Source organism: Notechis scutatus, chromosome Z, assembly GCF_049901735.1.
Source record: "Notechis scutatus isolate UNSWTSFEM ecotype Mainland chromosome Z, rNotScu1.2, whole genome shotgun sequence".
Lineage (NCBI taxonomy): Eukaryota > Metazoa > Chordata > Lepidosauria > Squamata > Elapidae > Notechis > Notechis scutatus.
This window is the reverse complement of record NC_142025.1, coordinates 16,745,834-16,768,824: the sequence shown is the minus strand read 5'-3', so window position 1 is coordinate 16,768,824 and position 22,991 is coordinate 16,745,834. Positions and strand designations below refer to the sequence as shown.

The following is a 22,991-nucleotide window of genomic DNA, read 5'->3' as shown; positions in this document are numbered from 1 at the left end:
CCCCATACATATTTCTGTTAAATGTTCAGGATTAAACTACTGATTCCTTCAACATTTGCTAATCTGAATCAAGTTTCAGAACCACTAAATTTTTTGGAATTATGTAAAAGCACATCTCAAGAAACTACTGAAAATAAGCATTACAAATCTGGACTAATATCACTAGGGGTGGGATTCTATCACCAGGGGTGGGATTCTACCAGTTCGCACCTATTTGCTAGAACCGGTTGTTAACATTCTAAGCAGTTCGGAGAACCGGTTGTTAGAAGAAATTACTGGCCTAATCCTCTAAGGAAGGCAGGAAGGAAACATTCTGGTGTTGCTTACAGAAACTGCCTCTCTGTTAACCCTTAACAATCTTGGCAGGACTAGACTTCCTGTCTCAGGAACTTCTCTGGAGTTTTTTCCCCTACTTTGCTGGTACTTTGCTAGTGACCATTCAAAGTTACAATGGCACTGAAAAAATGGACTTATTACCATTTTTCACACTTACGACTATTGCAGCACCCCCACAGTCATGAGAGGCCAGGCGAGGAGATGTGTGCCTCGATGTGAGTGATATTGAGTTGGCCACACCCAGCCAATAACTTGACCACCAAGCCATGTCCACCCAGTCACATGACCACCAAGCCATGCCCACCACCTAAGCCACAGAACCAGTTGTTAAAAATTTTGAATCCTACCCCTGCATATCACCAATTTTGGTTGCAAGGAGTTGCTAAAAATCAGAATTAATGGAACTTCTGGTTGCAGGCTTCGGCGGCGGCAGGAATCCGTGATTCTGCGGGTCCCTGCTGCGCTCGCCGCTGAGGTACCCCCGATCCAACTGGATTTGGGGGTTGTCGCTACCCCGAAGGGGCAGCGGAAGATAGAGGAGATCCGGGCAGGGGTCTGGGGATAACGCAACCCTTTTCCCCAGCCGGCTAGACTCCTTTTTCCTGAGGCAGTGGAGCGGCTGTCAGAAATGGCAACCACAAAGGAATCTTTAACTGGATAAGAATTGTGCAGGAGGAAGAATCAGAAGGAGAAAGTTTTCTTGGCTGAACCGGGACATTAAGATACTTTTAAACACCCTGGAAACCTGACTTTTGGATTGATACATTTGTTTCCAAAAGAAGTTGTTACAGCGGCGAAACTGCTGAAAGGAAAGTTCGCTCCCCTTCCTTACGGAGAAAGCAAATGAGCACTGAAAAACCTGCTTCTTGAAGGTAAAAATAAGCTCTTTGTTATAAGTGGGAAGGAGAGGACTAAAAAAATCTTTAAAAATTTGTTGGAGGAGATGCCTTGAAGATTATAAGACCAGCAACTAACTGTAATACAGCTTTAAAATATATTTTGGGATTTTGCCCCAGGAGAAAACTGCAAAGAGAAGAAGAGGAAATATTCTGTGTTTGTTTGGACTGTTTGATAACTTTGACACTTGGAAATTACTTTAAGACTAAAAACATCTGGGTTGTTTTTAAAAATTTACAATGGCACTATCTGTGGATGAATTAAAAATGGAATATGAAAAAATTAAAGGAAAGAGAACAAGAAGGCAAGGACTCTTTGGGAGCTGTCTTCCACTTTTTAGAAATGGCGGTTTCTACATATCAGCAAATACATGAGGAAGAAGGAGGAGAAGGAGAAGCAGAAGGAGGAGGAGGAGGAGGAGGAGGAGGAGGAGGAGGAGGAGGAGGAGGAGGAGGAGGAGGAGGAGGAGGAGGAGGAGGAGGAGGAGGAGAAGAAGAAGAAGAAGAAGAAGAAGAAGAAGAAGAAGAAGAAGAAGAAGAAGAAGAAGAAGAAGAAGAAGAAGAAGAAGAAGAAGAAGAAGAAGAAGAAGAAGAAGAAGAAGAAGAAGAAGAAGAAGACATTTTTAATGGACAAAAAAGTTCAATTAAGAAAGAAAATAGGAAGAGAGGAAGGAAAAATGAGAATTTAAGATTTAATAAAACAACCAAGAAAAAGAAAAATAAGGTGAAAAAAGGGTACAATGTTAGAAAGCAACAGAAAAGAGAAATACAACAGAGAGGAGAAGTTAAAAAGGTGGAGGTTAGGAGGGGCGGGGGGCAAAAAGACCAGACTGGAGAAGAAAGGGAGGGAAAAAGGGGGGGAAAAGCCATAAAGGTCTGAAACAAGATGTAAAAAAGCAGATTTTTTTCAGAGACAAAGGATAGAGTATAATTAAAGAAAGATTCTGCAAGAGTACATAAGATAGTATTGTAGTATTTGCATTTGAAATAGTCCATTGGAATATTATAAGATTTAACAAAATATTAAAATATTAAAACGTTTAATAATGATAGATCTCAATATTCAATAAAATATCAAAGAGAATGTGTAAAATGATTAATGTTTAGTTATAGTTTAATTTGTTATTGTCTTAATGTTATTATAAATTTACTATTTCATTTTCTTATTTTAAAATAATGTATTAAGTAGAATTAGATTTAGAATGGAAATTATATATTTAACCATATTATAAATTTATTATTTTTTTATTTTAAAATGCAACATGTAGAAGGTACTAAGCAGAATGGAAATTACCGTATATACTTGAGTATAAGCTGAGTTTTTCAGCACATTTTTTGTGCTGAAAAAAAAACCCCTCGGCTTATACTCGAGTCAGATTCCCCTCTGAAAAAAAAAAATGGTGTGGAGCTGCTTCCCTGCTTCTGTGTTTCCTTTGCAACTTTTAAGCATGGGGGTAATCGGAAGCAGAAAAGTTCTTGCATGAGGATATATTGTTTTTTCTTTTTTTAACTGTTTTTAGGGGGGAAAGACCCACCGCCATGTGAGAATGCTCAGACACGAAATCTATCCGACCGAAAATAAGTGTGTGTGTTGGGGGGATTTTAACAGAGGGAAGATGTACGGAGAAGGCAAAAGCGACGGAAGATCCTTCAGGGGAAACTGAAGGGGAGACTCACCCTTGGTCCAGATGAGCCCCTTCCCCGCCCTAAGGAAGCAGAGGCAGCCAGCAAGGGCAGGCAAGCCCACTTCACGGACTCCGTCCGTCCTCGCTCCCACCCACCCACCCACCCAAAGCGACGAAGTCCCCCAATCGCGCAGCCCAGAATCGCCCTCCCCTCAGGGGGCAGCAACGACGCCCGGTGTTTCCCGAGACAAGAAGCTCCGCCGTGCAATGAAAGCGCCCTGGCTCTAGGCTCGCGGGCTCAGAAAACAACGCGAGCTGAGGTCGCTTCAGCTCCGCTCAGCTTCGCTTTCCCTCAGCCCCAGCTGCTTTCAGTCCGCTCGGGAGGAGGGGGAGGAGGTGGTGGTGGCGGCGGCTCGCGTTGTTTTCTGAGCCTAGAGCGGTGTTACTCTATAATGTTATGTATTTCTTCTTTTAATACATCTAGATTTCAATTACTTCACCTCATTTCAATGCTACTGATCTTTAGTTATGTAAACTGACATTTTTACAACTTTAATTCCACATAGCACACAATCCTCTCTTCCAAGAGCCACATATGTTTCTTAACAATATGAAATTCATTTTTTAAAAAATAATAATCCTGCAAAACATTAAAGAAAGGGAACAAGCTAATTTTCAGGTACAGAAAATTGCACTGCTACCCCTATACAAGGCAGTAAATTTTCACATATAGAAGGCTAAATCATGCGTGCAGAAAGTTAAAATTGTTTAATGCATTTCATATATCAAGCTCAATGGTGAACAATGTAATAGTAAATCTGGCTCAATTAAAAGAAAAAAAAAACTATTTATCCCCACATTCATCAAAATTGCAGACAAAAGAATTCTCTCACTTTTGTTCCATAACTGCAACTTTCCAGACTTTATTCTGTTCTTCGTCACTGGTATATTTAGATTCTAAATTTTCTGGATGTAGGACCCCTAGAAAATCTACTAGGACAGGGATCTCCAATTCCTGGGGCGCAACCCGGTACTTGACCATGGCCTGTTCAGAACCGGCCTGTGTAAGCAGCAGACGAGCGCATGTGCTCATAGCTATTTCTGTGAGTGGGGGTAGTCACATGTGTGCTCAAAGCTTCATTTGTGCAAGCGGTGACTCATCAGTCACACAAATGGAGCTTCATGCAAGAGAGGAGTACATGCACACGAGCCGAGCCGGTATGACCCCAGCTTACACAGAACTACTGTGTTTCTCCAACAATACGGACTCCACCAATAGGAAGGCCCAGCATGTTTTATCGGCATAAAATCAAATTAAGCACCTCCCCCCAAATTAAGGCATATATTAAACATGCAAAATGGGGGGAATGGCAGGGGGGCTTGCCGTTAGGAAGTAGTTTTGTTGCATATTCGAATATGGTGCTGCCTGCATTGACTTTGGCATTGGTGGGGCACTTCGTATCAGGAGACCTTCCTCCACCGTTGCTTTCCCTTCTTCCCATGCTGCCGTTGCATTTGAGCAATGCCGTGGCATTTGGCGCAGCCATGTGCGGCCAGCCAGGGCTCCTCCCTGCAACAGGAGCCCGGCGGAGACACTCGGCTTCAGGCGCTCCTGTCGCTGCCTTCACTTCACCTTCAAAGGCAAAGCCAATTATTTTAAAAATGACGCCCTACTACTGGTACAACAAAGCCTCCCCTGCTCGAGAAGGCAGCCCAACTCCATGTGGGGGGGCAAATCTCCCGGGTCCGCAGCGCAGTATCGGCCCACCCCAGGAGAAGCACCCAGCCACCATCCCTGCCTGGCGCCGGGCAGAGCATGAAGAGATTCACCTGGGTCGCCTAGCGCAGCTGACAAGTAGGCCCTCCTGCCCGGTGGCAGAGCTCTCGCCAAGGCAGTGAGCACCTCCCCACTGGACCCTCCGCTCATCCCGCCAGGGCCGCGCCAGAGCCGTGTGGGCTGGGCAGAGCCGGGAAAGCAAGCCGCGGGTGCGCGCCCACCTGCCAAGCAAAAGAGCCGGGCCAAGTCCCTCCAGCATAAACCCGAAGGGGCCACCGGGAGAGGCCGCCCGAGGCAGCCCACCCATCCATGGACAGGGAGGCAAGGTGACGACCTGCGCCATGTCCTCCTCTGAGCTGAGCCCTGCAGAGTCAGCACCTCTGCCTGATGCCCGTTCCGCTGCAGCATTTGGAGCTGCCGGCGCATTTGGAGATGCGTGGGGATGGGGACGGGCTGGGCGAGGGGTGGAAAGGACGGGTGGCTTCGGGCTCTCTCCGCCAGCCAGGGAAGCAGGGCTGCCATCATCTCGCCTCCCTGTCTGCGGACAGGTGGGCACTATCACTGCCTTGGGCAGCCTCTCCCGGTGGCCCCTTTGAGTTCGCGCTGGAGGGACTTGGGAAGGAAGCCAAGCTCAGGTCAGCCTGGCTCTTTTGCTTGGCAGGCGGGCATGCACCTGCGCTCACTTTCCTGACTCTGCCCAGCCCGCACGGCTCTGGCGCGGCCCTGGAGGGATGAGCAGAGGGTCCAGCAGGGAGGCACTCACTGCCTTGGTGAGAGCTCTGCTACCAGGAAGGAGGGCCCGCCTGTCAGCTGCACTGGGCACCCCAGGCAAAGCTCTTTGCGCTCTGCCCAGCGCCAGGCAGGGATGGTGGCTGGGTGCTTCTCCCGAGGTGGGCTGATCCTGTGCTGCGGCCCCAGGAGGTTCACCTCCCCACGTGGGGTTGGGCTGCCCTGTCAGGCAGGGGAGGCTTTGTTGTAGTAGGGCATCGTTTTTAAAATAATTGGCTTTATCTTCAAAGGCAAAGGGAAGGCGGCGACAGGAGCGCCTGAAGCCGAGTGTCTCCGCCGGGCTCCGGTTGCAGGGAGGAGCCCTGGCTGGCCGCACATGGCTGCGCCAAATGCCACGGTGTTGCTCTAAACGCCGTGGCAGCAAGGGAGAAGGGAAAGCAACGGTGCAGAAAGTCTCCTGATACGAAGTGCCCCACCAACGCTGAGGTCAACATCCAAGCTGTTGCTGCCCGCCCACCCGAGGATGCAAGGGGGGGAATTAAGTCACCCCCGAAAAGAGGGCCTAGCCGTTTTTTCGGGGGTCAAAAAAAATAAGGCCCGGCCTTATTCTGTGAGAAACATGGTATTTCCTCTTCCCCCACCCACCCACCAGTTATCAGAATTGGAAAGGTTGGGGACCAATTTTGGAGCCCTTATTGCCACATATCATCCTACAAACAAACTACTGATCTTAAAGTAGAAAAGGAAACTAAATGCTGAGATCACACTTTAGAACAAACTCGATTTCATTGAGGGCTGCATCAGGGTTGTGTTTGACCTCGGGGGGGCTGTGGTCAGCATAGCCAAGGTAGGCATGGCCAGCTTGATTTCACTCATGTTGGGACCACCTGTGATGGCCCCAGCACTTTGCCAGAAAAAAAAAGGCTCCCAATCTCTGTTTTCAGGCACAAAGGCCTCCTGCAGCCCTCTGCTAGTAAAAACAGAGCTCCGTGCTATCCTACCATGCTCTGTTTTAACTGACAGAGGCACCACAGACCAGTCCTTTGCTGTTTCCAGGGCAGTCTTATGGGCCAGATCTAAGCACCCTGCAAGCTGGTCTGGCCCCCAGGCCTTGAGTTTAACACCTCTGCTTTAGAATGTTAATGGACTTTTCCATGTACAGGTAGTCACCACCATATAACTGTTCATTCAGTGACCATTCAAAGTTATAACAAGCACTGAAAAAAGTGACTTATGCCATTATTCACACAACTATTGCCTCTCCATGGACACATGGTCAAAATTTGGATGCTTGGCAACCAATTCATATTTGTGACAGTTGCAGTATGCCAGACAAACAACCTGTATATCCATTTTTGAAAACTGTTTTCCTTAATATGCAATTTAGAATATTTTTCCTGAATATATTGTATCTAGTTAGCCATCCATCCATGCCCTTTTCTCAAATCCACACATTTGTTCTTTCATTTTTGGAGACAGCCTAGAACTTATTGCTTGTCAATCTTTTCCCCAAGCAGTTGTGAAAGTAGAAAACATCCAAAGAGTTATTCTAGAGCACGGACTATTGATAAACCAGCTCTCCTGAACAGAACAACTGTTCTCTGAAGAGAAACACAACTATTAAGAGAAGCTCAGGAACTACAGAATATAAGATGGAAACCACATGTACTACTACAGCAGAACCAAAGTTCAAATTTAATGTTTATAAAGTCTCCTCTCTCTCTGCACAATATAAGCTCCACCCATTTTCTATATGTACCAACACTGCATGCTTGTACAAGGGTTCAGCTTTAATTGTGCTGTCTGATTGCCAACTTGATTTATTGAAACTCTTATCTAGATATCCCTGTTCGGGTGGGAAGAATGATCGACAGCTATATGAGTCTATTTTGTCTCGGGCTTCTCTGATTCTTGTCTTGACTGATTATACCTTTATATTTATTCTACATGGGCTGGCATCTACATTTGGTCTTCTATTTTCTCTTACAAAATGATAATGCATTATCACCTGGAGCAGCCTTCTCCAATCTGGTCCCTTCCAGATGTAAAATATCTTCCACTTCCAACCTTTCCACTAACCAAGGATTCTGGGTTTTGTACTTCATCGTATCTGTAGGGGAAGGCTGGGAAACCTGAACTTACAAAGCATTTATCCAGATGGGAGAAAGAAAATTCAAACTGAGACTGCAAAGCAATTTCCCACATTAAGGGGAAATGAAAAGTAAATACAGTCTGGACAGATAAACAAAGTGATCCTTATCGAGGGAAGGAAGAAGTTTTATCTGCCACGCTTTGGTTCTGACAAAATCATTCACAATATAGAAAAGCAGAAATCCACACTGCTGGCTAACAAACAGAGAAACCATTTTTTTTAAAAAGGCTGATTGCATTTTATAGAAAAATTGGATTTATGGAGACAGGGAGGAGGAGAAGAGGAGGAGGAGGAGGCTGAATTTTCCCGAACCTTTCACAACAAATTTGTATATGGGAAAGCAACTTTTACCCTCCTCCTCCTCCTCTTCTCTTATTTTTGGGAAGGTAGATGTCATTTTGAATGGAAGGTTTGCACTGAAGATTCCCCAGATAGCTCAGGGAAAAGAAACAGCTGTGCCCTAGTCTTGGTTTGTTATCTGCTTCAACTCTCCCTTGATTAGACAGCACCACAGGGTGGAACCACAGACAAAAACTTTCCCGCTCCACCTACTCTAGGCTCCTAGTCTTAAGGGAATGACATCTGTGCATTGGAGTAAAACAACAAGAACAGCTTGCTGTGGGTGGTCTACTTCTTCCTTTCAACCTCCTCCCTCCCCAATTGGTTTGAGACAATTGGCTCAGGCAAATGTCTCACTGCACAGATTCTCATGACCATCCAAGTCAGATAAACTGGAATTATATTTCTGCATATTGCAACTTCTAATGGAAAAATAGAGAATTTTTTGCAGTAATCCCATCTTGCTAGGGACTGGTCAAGATTTCTAAAGGCTAACAGAAGTCCAATGGCAATTTAAGGGGGTCAACCATTGATCTGTAGAACCAAGTAGTGGCTTACAGCATCTGAAGGATCCAAACAAGAATGGTTCTGAAGAAAAAGACAACCAAGAGGAAAGATTTCTTGGCCAGAGGAAAGTCACAATCTGTTCTCTAGAGGGTCCAGATCATGCAATAATGGAATTAAAGTTACAGAAAAGCAGAAGCAAGCTGGAAATGGGGAAAAACTTGGTAAGATAGTTCCACACTGCAAACAATTAGCTGGAAAGGGATCAAGAGTCTTTTTGCTGTGTTTATTCAAGCAGGAAGACTTTTGTCAGGGCTGTTTTAATTGGGATGCCTTTTTTGGACTTGTTTGCTTAGACAGTTCAGATAGTCTCTGAGGCAAGTACCTTGTGTAACTTGGATTGCCTTGCCTTATCCTGCTTTTCTGTCAAGGCAGAATTTTCGTACACCAATCTGCCAGATGGTGAAAGGAACGGGAAGTCAATGAAAATGCTAGCATTTTTCTTCTCTTCTGTCTTCTCCAAATCACAAAGTCAATCAATGCAGCTGCATAGAATGACTGAGCATGAAAAAGAGAAGCAGGATAGAATGCCAACAACAGTGTTTTTCATTCTATGGAGAACCAGGTTCAACTCTCTGCTGAGTTGGGACATCTCAACTTAACCCATTTCATTGGGTAGTTCTGAGAACATATTGAAATGGAAACACTGTGAACGTCTATTCTTGACAAAAAGGTGACATCTCAATGAAATGCTATTACTCTAGAATTCTAAAAGATCAGCAACATTCTCCTAATAATTAATAATTCAAGATTTCCTTGGAGAAAGAACATGTTGCCTTAATGCTTTCATCCTCAAATTATCTGGACTGTATCATTATTTAAGAAAATGCATTTATCATTTAATCCATTCAGTGGCTTTGAGGTGGGGCAATAGCTAATATGGGATTGGATTGGTATACAATGTACATCTACATAATTATATAAAAGCTGGTGGCTTAGTGATGGCAAGGGAACCAGAATTATATTTATGGTATTTAATAGTTATCCTTGAAAATAAACAAATTGGTTTACAGGACTGCAACTGTGGCTCCACTGTCACAGAGTGACAAGCTATCTTATATACCAAATTGCTCATTAGTTTTCGCAATTTTCACCTGCGCCTGCAGATGATGCATTTCAGCAGGGAATAAACTTCAGTTCCACAGTCCATCTTCTACAGCAGTTCTTCTCCAAAGCATACAGAAATACATTATCCCTTCCTCCAAAAAAGCAGATGTAGCAGATTTTTTTTGGGGGGGGGGGAGAGAAGGTGGGGAGAGAGAATTTTTCTAAAACTAAATGATGCACCAAAAAGTTCAGAGAACAAAATAATAACAACACCAAATAACAAATAAACACCACCACCAAATAGAAACTTCAACAGAAAATGGGAAGGAGAACGGTTATATTCCATACATCATACAATAGATAAATATACCATATGGTTTGTGTGGTTGCATTATAGCAGATCACAAAGACTCAGTTGCCCAGCATTAATCTTGCTTTATTGCAAAGATGAAATTCTGCATTCTCTACTACAAAGAATGTATGCTTATATATTTGTGCAGGGGGAATGGGGATAGAATTCCAGATGTATATTATTTTCTCAGCTGGAATTGATATACTAGCCTTCTCTTTTTAGAGAAGGTGGTTCAATTTATACACAAATACAAAAGTAAAAAGTAAAAAAAAGAAAAAAAAGAAAGGGTAACATGTCAACCTAAACAAAAGAAAATGAAAATCTCAGCAACTCATTTAACCTTAGCCTAATATGCTTAGACAGTGAAGCCGAACAGTGCTTGTACCTTGCCAGTGAGTGTGAACAGCAGGATAAAATATAAGTTTTACTACCTGAGCTCTTTTGGCCAATAAAATATTCCATTCAATGTTTAGAAAAGGGATCTTCAACGAAATAATAATAAAATTATAAAAACACAAAAGAAGAGAGAGAAAAATCTACAACCACCACCAAACAATTTCAAATGGAATACTGTTTTTCACTTTGCAGAAGGAAAATATTCACCACCAACCCTACAATTAGCTGGAAAATTACAATAATTACAGCAATTTTGCATCCCATCTCCAATCTAATTAATAGATATATGATCCTGCCAACATGTAATAATCAGAATCTGAAACTACCCAGATACTAGATGTGTTTTATGAGCTGAACAGAGGTGGAATAATATAAAGGTGATTATTTGAAATATGGACAATTCCACTTGTGTGCCATGCTTCCTAAGTAAAAAAAAAAAAAAGGAAATTCAACAAGGATATTATTTCTATTTTAAAAGTAGATTTAAATCAGGAATTTCAAAGCCAGTTTTCTGTAGCACTGCTAGTATGGTTTCAGTTATCAGAATGAAAGAGCATTCTGAAGAACAAAAGGATATTCTCAAAGGAAGGAATTCTTTTAAGTGGTACAACAAAACACTGCCTTTAATTTACCAGGTAAGTTGCCAAAATATTTCACACACTTTTTCTCTAAGCACTGATGTCATGCAAATGCACCACCTTACATTTTTCCAACATATGATTTTAAGCAGGCAGCCCGATTTGGAAAATAGATATAGAAGATTAAGAGATAGATTCATAACATTTTAAGGCTACAACGGCACTGAAAAAAGTGACTTATGACTGTTTTTCAAACTTATGACTATTGCAGCATCCCTCATGGTCATGTGATTAAAAATTCAGATGCTTGGCAACTGACTCATATTTATGACAGCTACTGTTCTGATCAAGGCTTCCTGAGACCATAATTAAGCACACGCTTATTTAAAACAACTCTTGTTTTATTTCAACGCTGGGAATTATGTTCATTCCCAGCCTGTAACAGTCCTTTCGAGATAAGCACCCGCCTTTCTTTCTTTTGAATTGCTGCCAACAACTAGAGTGCCAAATGAACTATAAGAAAACAACCAAAGTACAAAGTCCACACAGAGCTTCAAGGTTTAATCGAAACAGAACAAATGACTTTTGCTTCCTACAAAGGTTTCTTCAACTTTGCCTGTCCTTTTATACCTTATGGTGGGGGGGGGAGGGCAATCACCTCCAAGCCTTACTCCTGAGTCACCCCTTTTGTTTCAGCTGCTCTTGCCTTCTAGCAGCTCTGCACACAAGTGCACTGGGAACAGGCTCCTCTTGTTCCTCTGCCTCACTGCTGCCAGACTTTGGAGGCTCCGGAGTCAGCACCCCACTCCCAGATGGTCCTAGCCCCATAACTGCATTGGATGCAGGACCCTCATCCAAGTCTTCCCCAGACTCCCAGACTCCCCACCGTCCGATTCCGCTGCTGTCTGTGCAGGCTGCTGGCGAACCACAACAGCTACAGGGTCCCCGGTTCACGTGATCACCCTTTGCAACCTCCTGACAAGTAAAGTCAATGGAGAAGCCAGATTCACTTAACAACCATGTTACTAACTTAACTGCAATGATTCACTTAACATCAGTGGCAAGAAAGATCATAAAATGGGGGAAAATTCACTTAACAACTATCTCACTTAGCAAATGAAAATTTGGGCTTAATTGTGATAAGTCAAGGACTACATGTATTGAATCCAACCTTTCTTCAATTTTCCTGTTGGAGAAGGTAATAGAGAACATGTGTGTATATCTGCACATTTAGTACTAGAAAAGAAAGTTATATCCTTTGAAATTCTTTACAGTGCCTAAAAACAGGACACAGAAAGTTCCATCCTTCTCAGTCACTCATCCCATGGTATTTCTGGAGGGTGATGGGGATCTAATAATTGATTTCACTTTCTCACCTCACTGCTTCACGGGGAATTTATCAACTCAACTTGCTCCCACATGATAAGCTGTGAAGGCTTCTGAGCTGACAAGATTATTCCATAACAGAATGTCAGACTCAGAACGCCTGCTAGGTTTCAGAAAGCCACAAGAAAAATGAGCCTACAGGAGCGAGACCCCATAACTCAAAGATATATTACTCTGCTTCATCAACACTGCAAAAAGAAATGAGGGAAAGATTGGGCAGAAAAAAGTAATAGAAATTCAGAAATATAGGATGACATCTACAATGGCACTTCAAGTCATTGTTTTGCCTTTGGCCAACTTCTAACATGTTGTGAAATAAAGACAAAGCTTGTTTCCCTGGGTCTATCAGCATGACATCCGAACAATGAAATATACACTCTGCATGGAATGTAGCAAGAGGAAAATAAATGGACTAATAGGGCAGGCCACTATTTTCAATGGCAGCTCTGGTTATAATAAGCCGCCTTGAGTCACCATGTGCTGCAATATAAATTTTCTAAATAAATAATAATGCTTATAGTGAAATATCCTTGCATTCTCCTTAACTATGGCATATTCACATAGGGAGAATAAGCTGGGGAAGTATAGAGGTAGTGTTCCTCCTGACCCTATACTATATAGGTAATCCTCAACTTACCACCGTTCGTTTAGTGACCATTCAAAGTTACGACACTGAAAAAGGACACTTATGGCCATTTTTCACACCTACATTGCGGCATTCCCAGAGTCACATGATTAAAATTCAGATGCTTGGCAACCAACTCAAATTTAGGATGGCTGTAGTGTCATATGATCACCTTTTGCAACTTTCTGACAAGCAAGGTCAATGGGCAAGCCAGATTCATTTATCAGCCATGTGACTAACTTAATAACTGCAGGGATTCACTTATCAACTGAGCCAAGAAGAGTCATAAAATGGGTCAAAACTCACTTAACAAATGTCTCACTTAGCAAGAGAAATTTGGAGCTCAATTGTAGCCTTAAGTCGAGGACTACCTGTATAGGGTTTCCTGTTTGAGCAGTGGGTTGGACTAGAAGACCTCCCAAGGTCCCTTCAAACTTTGTTATTCTGTTGACAACAAAAAGCAGTTGGCTGGAAATGTTATATTAAGTCAGCAGGCAATGTACAACTAGAAAGTAATGAAGAAAGAATGAAGAAAAAGAGAGCGAGAGGGAAGGAGACAGAAAGAAAGGACACTGTAGCCTTCACACCAATGGTACAGCACAAAGCACTTATTATTTTAAAGCCAATGTTTTCATCTTTATTCTTTGGGTCAAAAAGTGCAATTTCAGAATTACAAACAAGGAACATTACTTGCAAAGCTGCTTGCTTGGTTATTTCGGAACTGAAGATACGAAACACAAATAAGAATGGATGAATTTGTCAGTACTGTTTTTCCCCTCGATTTTTGTTCTTCCTATCTTAAGTCCATTCCACATCGATTTATTTTTTAGAAAGTATATTAGTTAACCTGTATTTTTTTTTTTCATGCATCTGTAGCCATGTACACATTTTTATCCATAAGTGGCTAATTATAGCTGAATCTAGCTAACTGCAGCAATTGAGATTGGAATTTCTGTGGCTAGGTGACCCAGTTGTAATGAGTGATGTGGGCCACTTAGCAACTGAAATTCCAGCACTTACAGTTGCCATTATTAAGTGAATCACCATGGATCATTAAGCAATAATGCCATGCATTTGTAATCTCCTGATGGCTTCCACACTGACTTTACTTTAAGAAGCTAGCAAAGAAAGTTAAAATGGCAATCACGGGACCACAGAACGCTGCAATGGCCTCAAAGAAAGACCATTATAACCTATTTAGGGCTGGCATAAGTTCAGTCACTGAATGAATGTTTGTGTCAGGATTCTGGCAGTTACCCCAATTAAATCATGAGCCTCGAGCCAAACTTCCAAAACTTCAAAAGTTATTGGGAGTTAACATGTCCGACACTACCTGGGTGTTTGTTAAGCAAAGAACCTGTATGTTCATTTTTGTAAACTGTTTTCCTTAATTTGCAATTTAGAACATTTTTCCTGTACAGTGAAATCTCAGGTCGCGAATGTTTCTGTTCACAACCAAATCAGGTAGTGAACAAAAAATCCACCCGGTTTTCAAACCGGGTCATGATTCAAATATCGGATGGCGAACAAAATTGGCACAGAAAGATTTCCTTTCTGCACCGATTTCTCCTTCAGTGCCATTTCATTTTTACTGCATGCATGCACAGTCGGACGTCCTTCCAAACACGACAAAATCGGGTCATGACCAGAATCCAAGAACGGATAATGGTCATGACCTGAGGCTCCACTATATTTAGTTAACCATTCATCCATGCCCTTTTTTCAAATATACACATTTCTGCTTGGATTTTTTGGAAACAACTCTATACAATTCTTTGGAGTTCAATACCAAAGGAACTATTCCCAATGTACAGGTAGTTCCCAACTTACAACCATTTGTTTAACAAAAGTTTCAATGGAACAAAAAAAATGTGACTTATGACCATTTTTCACACCACTGTTGCAGCTTCCCCATAGTCATGTGATCAAGATTTGGACACTTGGCAACTGATTCATAGTTATGACAGTTGCACTCTTCTGGGGGTCACATGATCCCCTTTTGCAACCGAATGACAAGCAAAATCAATGGAGAAGCCAGATTCATTTAACAATAGCGATAGCCCTCATACTTATATACCGCTTCATAGTGCTTTACAGCCCTCTCTAAGCGGTTTACAGAGTCAGCCTATTGCCCCCAACAATTTGGGTCCTCACTTTACCCACCTCGGAAGGATGGAAGGCTAAGTCAACCTTGAGCCTGGTGAGATTCGAACTGTCAAATTGCAGGCAGCTGGCAGTCAGCAGAAGGGGCCTGCAGTACTGCACTCCAACCACTACGCCACCGCAGCTCAACAACCTTAACAATTGCAGCAATTCACTTAACCACTGTGGTAATAAAGATCATAAAATGGGACAAAACTTACTTAACAACTGTCTCATTTAGCAACAGAAATTTTGGGCTTACATTTGTGGTTGTAAGTTGAGGACTACCTGTACTCCTTTAATGGAATGGAGAACAGGATTTTCATTCACTTTCACCAGTCCAACCAAGTTTATTTTTGTTAAAGAATACAGCCACATTATTAAAAGAAAAGAAAAATTCCCCAAGCTTTTTAATTGGCTATTTTCAACATTTACTCTATTTCTGCATTTTAATTAGCTTATGATAAAGACACATAATGAATCATCTGCCCAGCAGCAGGGAAAGTAACACAACTTGGCATTTTAGTAAATGAAGATAAAATGTGCAAAGTCAGGGAGAGATTTTACTTACTTGTACGAAGAACTGAAGGGGTGACTTCAATTTCACTTGCTGCTTCGTAAGATGCGGCAGCTGTGCCCAGTTCACTACCAAAAATCTCAGGGCTCTGGGTGCCTGTAGAACTGGCACTGGTGCCATCTCCTCCATGGTTTGGATCTTGCTCATCAAATATAGCCACGAGCTACAAACAACAAATTAATTTGTAATTAGAAGGGGAGTAATACTACAACTCCATCTTCATTATCAGCTACATCAAGCCAGTAAGGATATTTTATTAATAGGACTGATCAATTACATAAGAATATGCCCTACAGAACCACGTTGCTCCCACTCAGTCATGTAAAACTTCCTCATTAGAATTCTTGATTTATGTGCAAATTGAATAATCTGAAGTCACAGGACAATCCTCATGTCCCTCACATCCCAAGTCTTTTATAGCACATTTTTAAAAAATTAAAAAATAAAACCCGGTTACTCTTGTTTTAAATAAGACTCATCCTCTGCTACATAAGGACTGCTGCTATTTAAATTGTTCCAGTATTTTTTTACAACTGTTAACTATGTTGCTGAATGTATTATACTGCTATTCTGTATGTGAGGAAATAAAATCATTTTAACTAGAAATCAGACAGATTAAAATGTCTTGTCAGATTTGATATGGGAGATCTTTTCAAGTCAGATACTTGGTTACATTCTTGAGCCACCAGATGTTAAATATAATAACTAATAGCTATACATGTAAGAAAAAGTAGAAAACTTATAGACATTTAAAAAAAACAGTTTCTCTCACCCTCATTTTCTGAAGAGGAGACGGTCACTTTGGCAAAGTTAAAATATAGGCAATACTATTTAATACTAGATGGAATACTTACAATACAATACAATCCCCAATACCTATTTAATAACAAACCAGAAGGAAAATGCATAGAGAACTGCACCTTAACTTAACCAATTGTAAAGCATAAAATGTGTTATATATTTGCACTCACATAGTCAACTAAATTGAACAGTGTACTGCTTCTCCTACACTCAGCAATAAAAGTGGATATTGACTTATATACTCAATTCTTTAGTGGCATACAGACATCTGAATTTCCTGCTAAAAAATAAAAGTAGGTCCTTGTGGTTCACTCTTTCCCAGAGGAGAAAAAAATCCTTGGGATTTTTCAGTTTCCCTACCCAAAGATTTATAACTTCATTAATTCTACCTTTCCTTCCCCACAGCCTCCCCTCCTGACACTGATCAGGGGCTCATTATAAGTTACTGTTGATGTAGTCATCATCTCCTCTAATTAGGCATAAATGTGTTCAGAAATGGATAAATAATAAACATTTTCAGGAATGGATTCCATGCAGATTAGAACTTATTGAAAAATGATCAAAAGATGATTTCTCAATATAGAGGTACATAAAAGAAGATGTAAGTCTTGTCACTTTTTAATGTTTTAAGTGTTGTACACAACTTTTCTTTGTTGCAAGATTCCTAGAAGGTTTGCAGAGGGAGGAGGGTCAAACTCAAAAGGAGAAGGATTTTTTATTTTATTTTGTCAAATGCTTACAATGTAATAAAAATAAGAATAAAAAGTAAGTTTAAATATAAGAAATAGGAACTAATAATTGAGGACAATAGGACAGGGATGATAGGCACGATGGTGCACTTATACACACCCCTTACAGACCTCTTAGGAATGGGGTGAGGTCAATAGAATTTCATTACATCATAAACAATTACAACCCACCTGCCTTCAATCAAGGACCTTACACTGCACGAGTCAAAATGAGGGCTGTGAAAATATTTACAGGTCACATCCTGGACATAAACTGTTTCAACTCCTACCCTCAAATCGAGGCTATAGAGCACTGCACACCAGAACAACTAGACACAAGGACATTTTTTCCCCCGAACGCCATCACTCTGCTAAACAAATAATTCCCTCAACACTGCTCAACTATTTACAAAGTCTACACTACTATTACTATTAATCTTCTCATCACTCCTTATCACCCATCCCCTCCCACTTGTGACTGTATGACTGTAACTTTGTCGCTTGTATCCTTATGATTTATATGTACTGTTTCCTAGTATGATTTGATTGCTTATTGTACCCTATGACTATTAGTAAGTGTTGTACCTTAAATTCCTTGTGTGTCCAATCACACTTGACCAATAAGCTATTCTATTCTATTCTATTCTATTCTATTCTATTCTATTCTATTCTATTCTATTCTATTCTACTCTACTCTACAGCAGAAACAAAACAAGCTGCTTCCTAGAACCTTGGAGATTGTCACTGGAGATCACTTGAGTTTTTCAAGGAAAATGTGGACAAGCCTTTATTTTTATTTATTTATTTATTTGATTTGATTTGGTTTGTCAATCGCTTACAAGACAATAGGTATATGTATAAACATGAGTAAGAATACAGGAAATAGGTATGAATAAATGGGACAATAGGACAGGGTTGGTAGGCATGATTGTGCACTTATGCACGCCCCTTACAGACCTCTTAGGAATGGGGTGAGGTCAATAGTGGATAGTTTGAGGTTAAAGGAGTGGGAGTTAGAGGATGTAACAACAGAGTCAGGTCGTGTAATCCAGGCATTGACCATTCTGTTGCTGAAGTCGTATTTTCTGCAATCAAGTTTGGAGTGGTTTACATTGAGTTTGTATCTGTTGTGTGCTCTAGTGTTGTTGTGATTGAAGCTGAAGTAGTCATTGACTGGTAGGACATTGTAGCAGATAATTTATCTGTGATAAGAGGATTCCTGCCTTGAACCGAGGGTTGGACCAGAAGATCTCTAACTTCCCCTCCAACTCTTTTGATCCTAGAAAATTAGGAGAACATAGCTTGCAAGCTATGTAATATAAGATACAGGGTTAATAATCATTTGTTCAGTGACTTGAAGTTACAATGGAACTATGCAATGGTCCCCCAAAAACAAAGGGCAATCCAGCAAGAGGTTGCAAATGGCAATCACATGATTTCATGCTTAACAACTGTGCAGAATTTGCTTAATGACCACAACTGGAACTGGTGTCCTAAGTTGGCACAAGTCATGTCATCCTTTAAGATAATATTGCTTAGCAAAGAATTTTCCAGGTCCAATTATCATCATTAATCAAGGACTACTTCTATAAATCGCTAAATATGCCTTATCCCATATTTACCTGAATTATTTGCACACCATTTTAATAGCCGCATTCTTCAAAATATTAGCAAAAGCAAAGTATAAAGTATATATTGGTTGTATTCATGTAAGCTGACTGAGAATGTTAGCTTGCTATAACAAGCAGCCCTGCTGGCACATGGTTCCCAAATTGCTTCATATAGAGAAGAAGTGATATTATCAAGGAATTGTACCCACAAAATGTCTATTTGTCTATGCCACAACTCAATCTCACAGCTATTCCAGGCAGAGAAACTAATAAATGGAGGAATTTCTATGCATTCTAGTTCAACTATCTCAAAATAAGAGATTCTCCCAGAATCATAAAAGTTACAGATATTGGATTTGTCAGCCAGCACGGTGCTAGAAGCTCACATATAAATTTGCACTGCAATGTTTTATCTGAAAAGTCTAAAGCCAGATGGTAGTAGAGGTGGCGGTTGGCTTTGCACGGAAAGCTGTGAACCTAATCCACAACAAAAGTGTGACCAAATATCTATAACAGTATTTTAATGCAGCCTGAAAATATCAACTCATTAACCAATTCCCAAGAGAGATATTCCTTCTCTTATATGAGATCAGACTTTATACAAAAAAGCATAAGGAACAGCACTAATAAAACCATAGATTCTATAGCATAATTGGGGGTTATTTCATTCTGTGTTGACACTGTGAGTCACCCAGAGGCTCCAGAAATGGGTAGCACACAAGCAAAGAAAAACAAAATATGTGAATAAATAAATAAATAACAATAGATTCCTGTAGTTGGAAGTTTAATTGTACCAAGATGTGAGCCCTTTGAATGTGCTCTTGCTACTACACTGCATAAAGCAGAAAAAAGGTTGCAATGCCAGAAAGCTAGCAATTCCTAAAATTTGTGACAAATTATAGATTTGGGTTTAATACCTTATGATTGCTGTAATATAAGAAAGACACTACACATGTGGAATTACAGATAATGCCAAAGCAACATTGTACTATTCTTTAAATCATGGTCTTACATTAACTGATCATAGGTGGTACATCTTGCCGACAAGCTAAGTATCTGACATTATGCCCACATATATATCTTCCTGGGACCTGATACCCAAATATTCAATACACATGTCTGCAACAAAAAAACTTTTATATTTCAGCTATCTGCACAAAAGTGTTGTTGTTACAGAAGTTCATGATGAATACATAAATGTCAGAAGAAAGGACATGCTGATTACCTTAATGTTTGGAAAAAAGAGAAATGTCACAGAATCACTTCCATGGTAATTCCACATTTGACCATCACTTGTCATTTTAATGTATTCAGTAGAAAGAGCAAAGAACTATGTGCTTTCCTTGTATAGGATGACAATCCATTTCCATTTCTAAAATTCAACCTCATTGTCCAGCTCAATTAGGAAAATTAATGCCCAACTACCAAAGTACTTTGGAAGAGTAATGAAGAATAGTACCAGAGGTGGTATTCAGCAGGTACTGATCAGTTCTGGAGAACCGGTAGTGGAAATTTTGAGTAGTTGGGAGAACCGGCAAATACCACCTCTTATTGGAGATTTTACAGTATCCTTCCCCTGCCATGCCCACCAAGCCACACCCATAGAACCGGTAGTAAAATAATTTGAATCCCGTTGAATGGTACTTGTGATTTTCCTTGATGAACAGAAGTATCTTAACTTTAATTATCTAGATAAAATATTGTGGGGAAAATATGAAAGGAATGGAAGACAAACAGAATCCTGTGGTTTCCTAGCAATCTGGTCAAATGAAATTATCTGGTGGATGAAAAATTGGTACAGAAAACATCCAATAAACTTTTTCTCAAAGTAACAGATTGCTTAAACTACAATTCTACTTTGCTTTTGTGGTGACAAAAGATCAAAAATATCGTAGTAGATATTTGGTAGCACTTTTTTGTTGTTGTAGATTTAACAAAATAACAGAGATAGAAAGAATCTTGGAGGAATCCTAGTCCAATCCCTGCTCAAGAAGGGATACCCTATACCACGAGTGTCAAACTCAATTTCATTGAGGGCCACAGGGTTGTGTTTGGCATGAGGGGGCATGGCCAGCTTAATGTCACTCATGTAGTGGGCATCTGTGGTGGCCTGAGCAGTCTGCCAGTGAAAATGGAGCTAGGGCTTGTGGCTTCCTGAGCTCTGTTTTCACTGGCAGAGGCACCGCAGGCTGCTCCTTCACTGTTTCCCAGGCAGCCCTGTGGGGCAGATCTAAGCATCCCACAGGCCAGGTCCAGCCTGTGAGCCTTGAGTTTGACACTACTGCCCTATATCATTTCTGATACAGTAAATGGCTGCTCAATCTCTTTTTAAAACTTCCAGTATTGGAACATTCACAACTTCTGCACCTCTATAACTGTCTGGTTTGGTTCTGCAACCCAACAGGACAGACACAGACTTCAGAGAGTAATTAGGACTGCAGAAAAAACAATGACTACCAACCTCCCTTCCATCGAGGACCTGTATACTGCATGAGTCAAAAAGAGGGCTGTGAAAATATTTACAGATCCCTTACATCCTGGACATAAACTGTTTCAACTCATACCCTAAAAATGAAGCTATAGAGCACTGCACACCAGAACAACTAGACACAAGGACAGTTTTCCCCAATTGCCATCACTCTGCTAAACAAATAATTCCTTCAACACTGTCCAACTATTTACAAAGTCTGCACTACTATTACTATTAATCTTCTCATCATTCCTTATCACCCAATCCCATCCCATCCCTTCCCACTTGTGACTGTTTGACTATAACTTTGTCGCTTGTATCCTATGATTTATATTGTTTCCTAATATGATTTGATTGCTTATTGTACCCTGTGACTATTACTAAGTGGTGTACCTTATGATTCTTGACTCTTGACAAATGTATCTTTTCTTTAATGTACAGCGACAGAATTTGCACCAATTCCTTGTGTATCCAATCACATTTGGCCAATAAAGAATTCTGTTCTATTCTGTTCTTGAGGCAAGCTATTCCACTGATTAATTGTTCTGTCAGGAAATTTCTCCTTAGTTCTAGGTGGGTTCTCTCCTTGATTAATTTACAGATCAACAGAGTTGAAAGGTACCTAGTAGGCCATCTAGTCCAGTGATCCCCAACCTTTTTTATGCCGCGGCCCGGTACCGGCATCAGCTGGGCGCCGCGTCCGGTGCCGGCATCAGCTGGGTGCCGCCATCTTTTTGATGAAAAAGTGCTTCGGTGAGCTTTCTACCCGGAAAAGCTCACCGGAAGCGCTAGCGCCGCCATCTTTTTGATGAAAAAGTGCTTCCGGTGAGCTTTCTACCGGAAAAGCTCACCGGAAGCGCTGGCGCCACCATCTTTTTGATGAAAAAGTGCTTCCGGTGAGCTTTCTACCCGAAAAGCTCACCGGGCGCTAGCGCCGCCATCTTTTTGATGAAAAGTGCTTCCGGTGAGCTTTCTACCTGGAAAAGCTCACCGGAAGCACTTTTTCATCAAAAAAGATGGCGGCGCCCAGCAACCAGCGGCCTGGTAGTACTTGTTCCGCGGACCGGTACCGGTCTGCGGACCGGTGGTTGGGGACCCCTGATCTAGTCCAACCTACCACCCAAGCAGAGACCCTACCCCATTTCTGACAAATGGCAGTCCAATCTCTTCTTGAAAGCTTCCGTTGGTTGATTGTTCTCACTGTCAGAAAATTTCTCCTTATTTCTAGGTTGAATCTCTCCTTGATCAGCTTTCATACATTATTCATTGTCTGGAGTTCGGGCACTTTGAAAAATAGCTCAATACCTTCCAGTCCCCTAACCATCTTTGTTTTTCTTCTCTGCAAAGCCAACGCTCACCTCTACCACCATTTCATTTTGCAATTTTCTGATCAAAAGACCACGGTACAAATTTATATGTAAGCTTCTTTGTGCAGATTGATAAATTTTGTATTTGTAACCCTAGATTTTGTGAAGGTATTTGTTTTGAGAAGACTGAAATAGAATGTACAGTTATTCACTCTACTCATATAGATAAGTTTATCTGCCTGGAGTACTTGTAAGTCTAGCAAAAATTTCAGTGTAGTAATTACTCATTTGGAAAAATTATTAAAGGGGGAAGTTCACAAATCACATTGTAGGTGAAAAGTAGATATTCTGACATAGTGTAGGCGATATCTGATCTATATTACTTGCCTGATGAGGTCAATTGCACAGATGAAATTTCTTCCCCTAAGGTTAGTCTTATTATATCAGTTCCTTTTCTGGCAGCCAAAAAGTTTTCATAACTCACTGGTAGGTCTCAGGATCACCATCTGAACCTCAAATATAGGGGTGGAAAGCTAAAGGGATTCTTAAGACTA

General features: G+C 41.1%; 1 protein-coding gene across 14 annotated transcripts in view; it reads right to left on the bottom strand.

Moving 5' to 3' along the window:
- Window positions 1-22,991, bottom strand: part of PARD3 (par-3 family cell polarity regulator) — a 609,571-nt gene that overhangs the window by 368,368 nt on the left and 218,212 nt on the right. For all 14 annotated transcript variants that reach the window (XM_087948426.1, XM_026672225.2, XM_087948428.1 and 11 more), the window contains exon 3: window positions 15,516-15,684. In XM_087948426.1, the coding sequence (XP_087804552.1) occupies window positions 15,516-15,684 (169 nt within the window). The remainder of the gene's footprint in view (window positions 1-15,515; window positions 15,685-22,991) is intronic.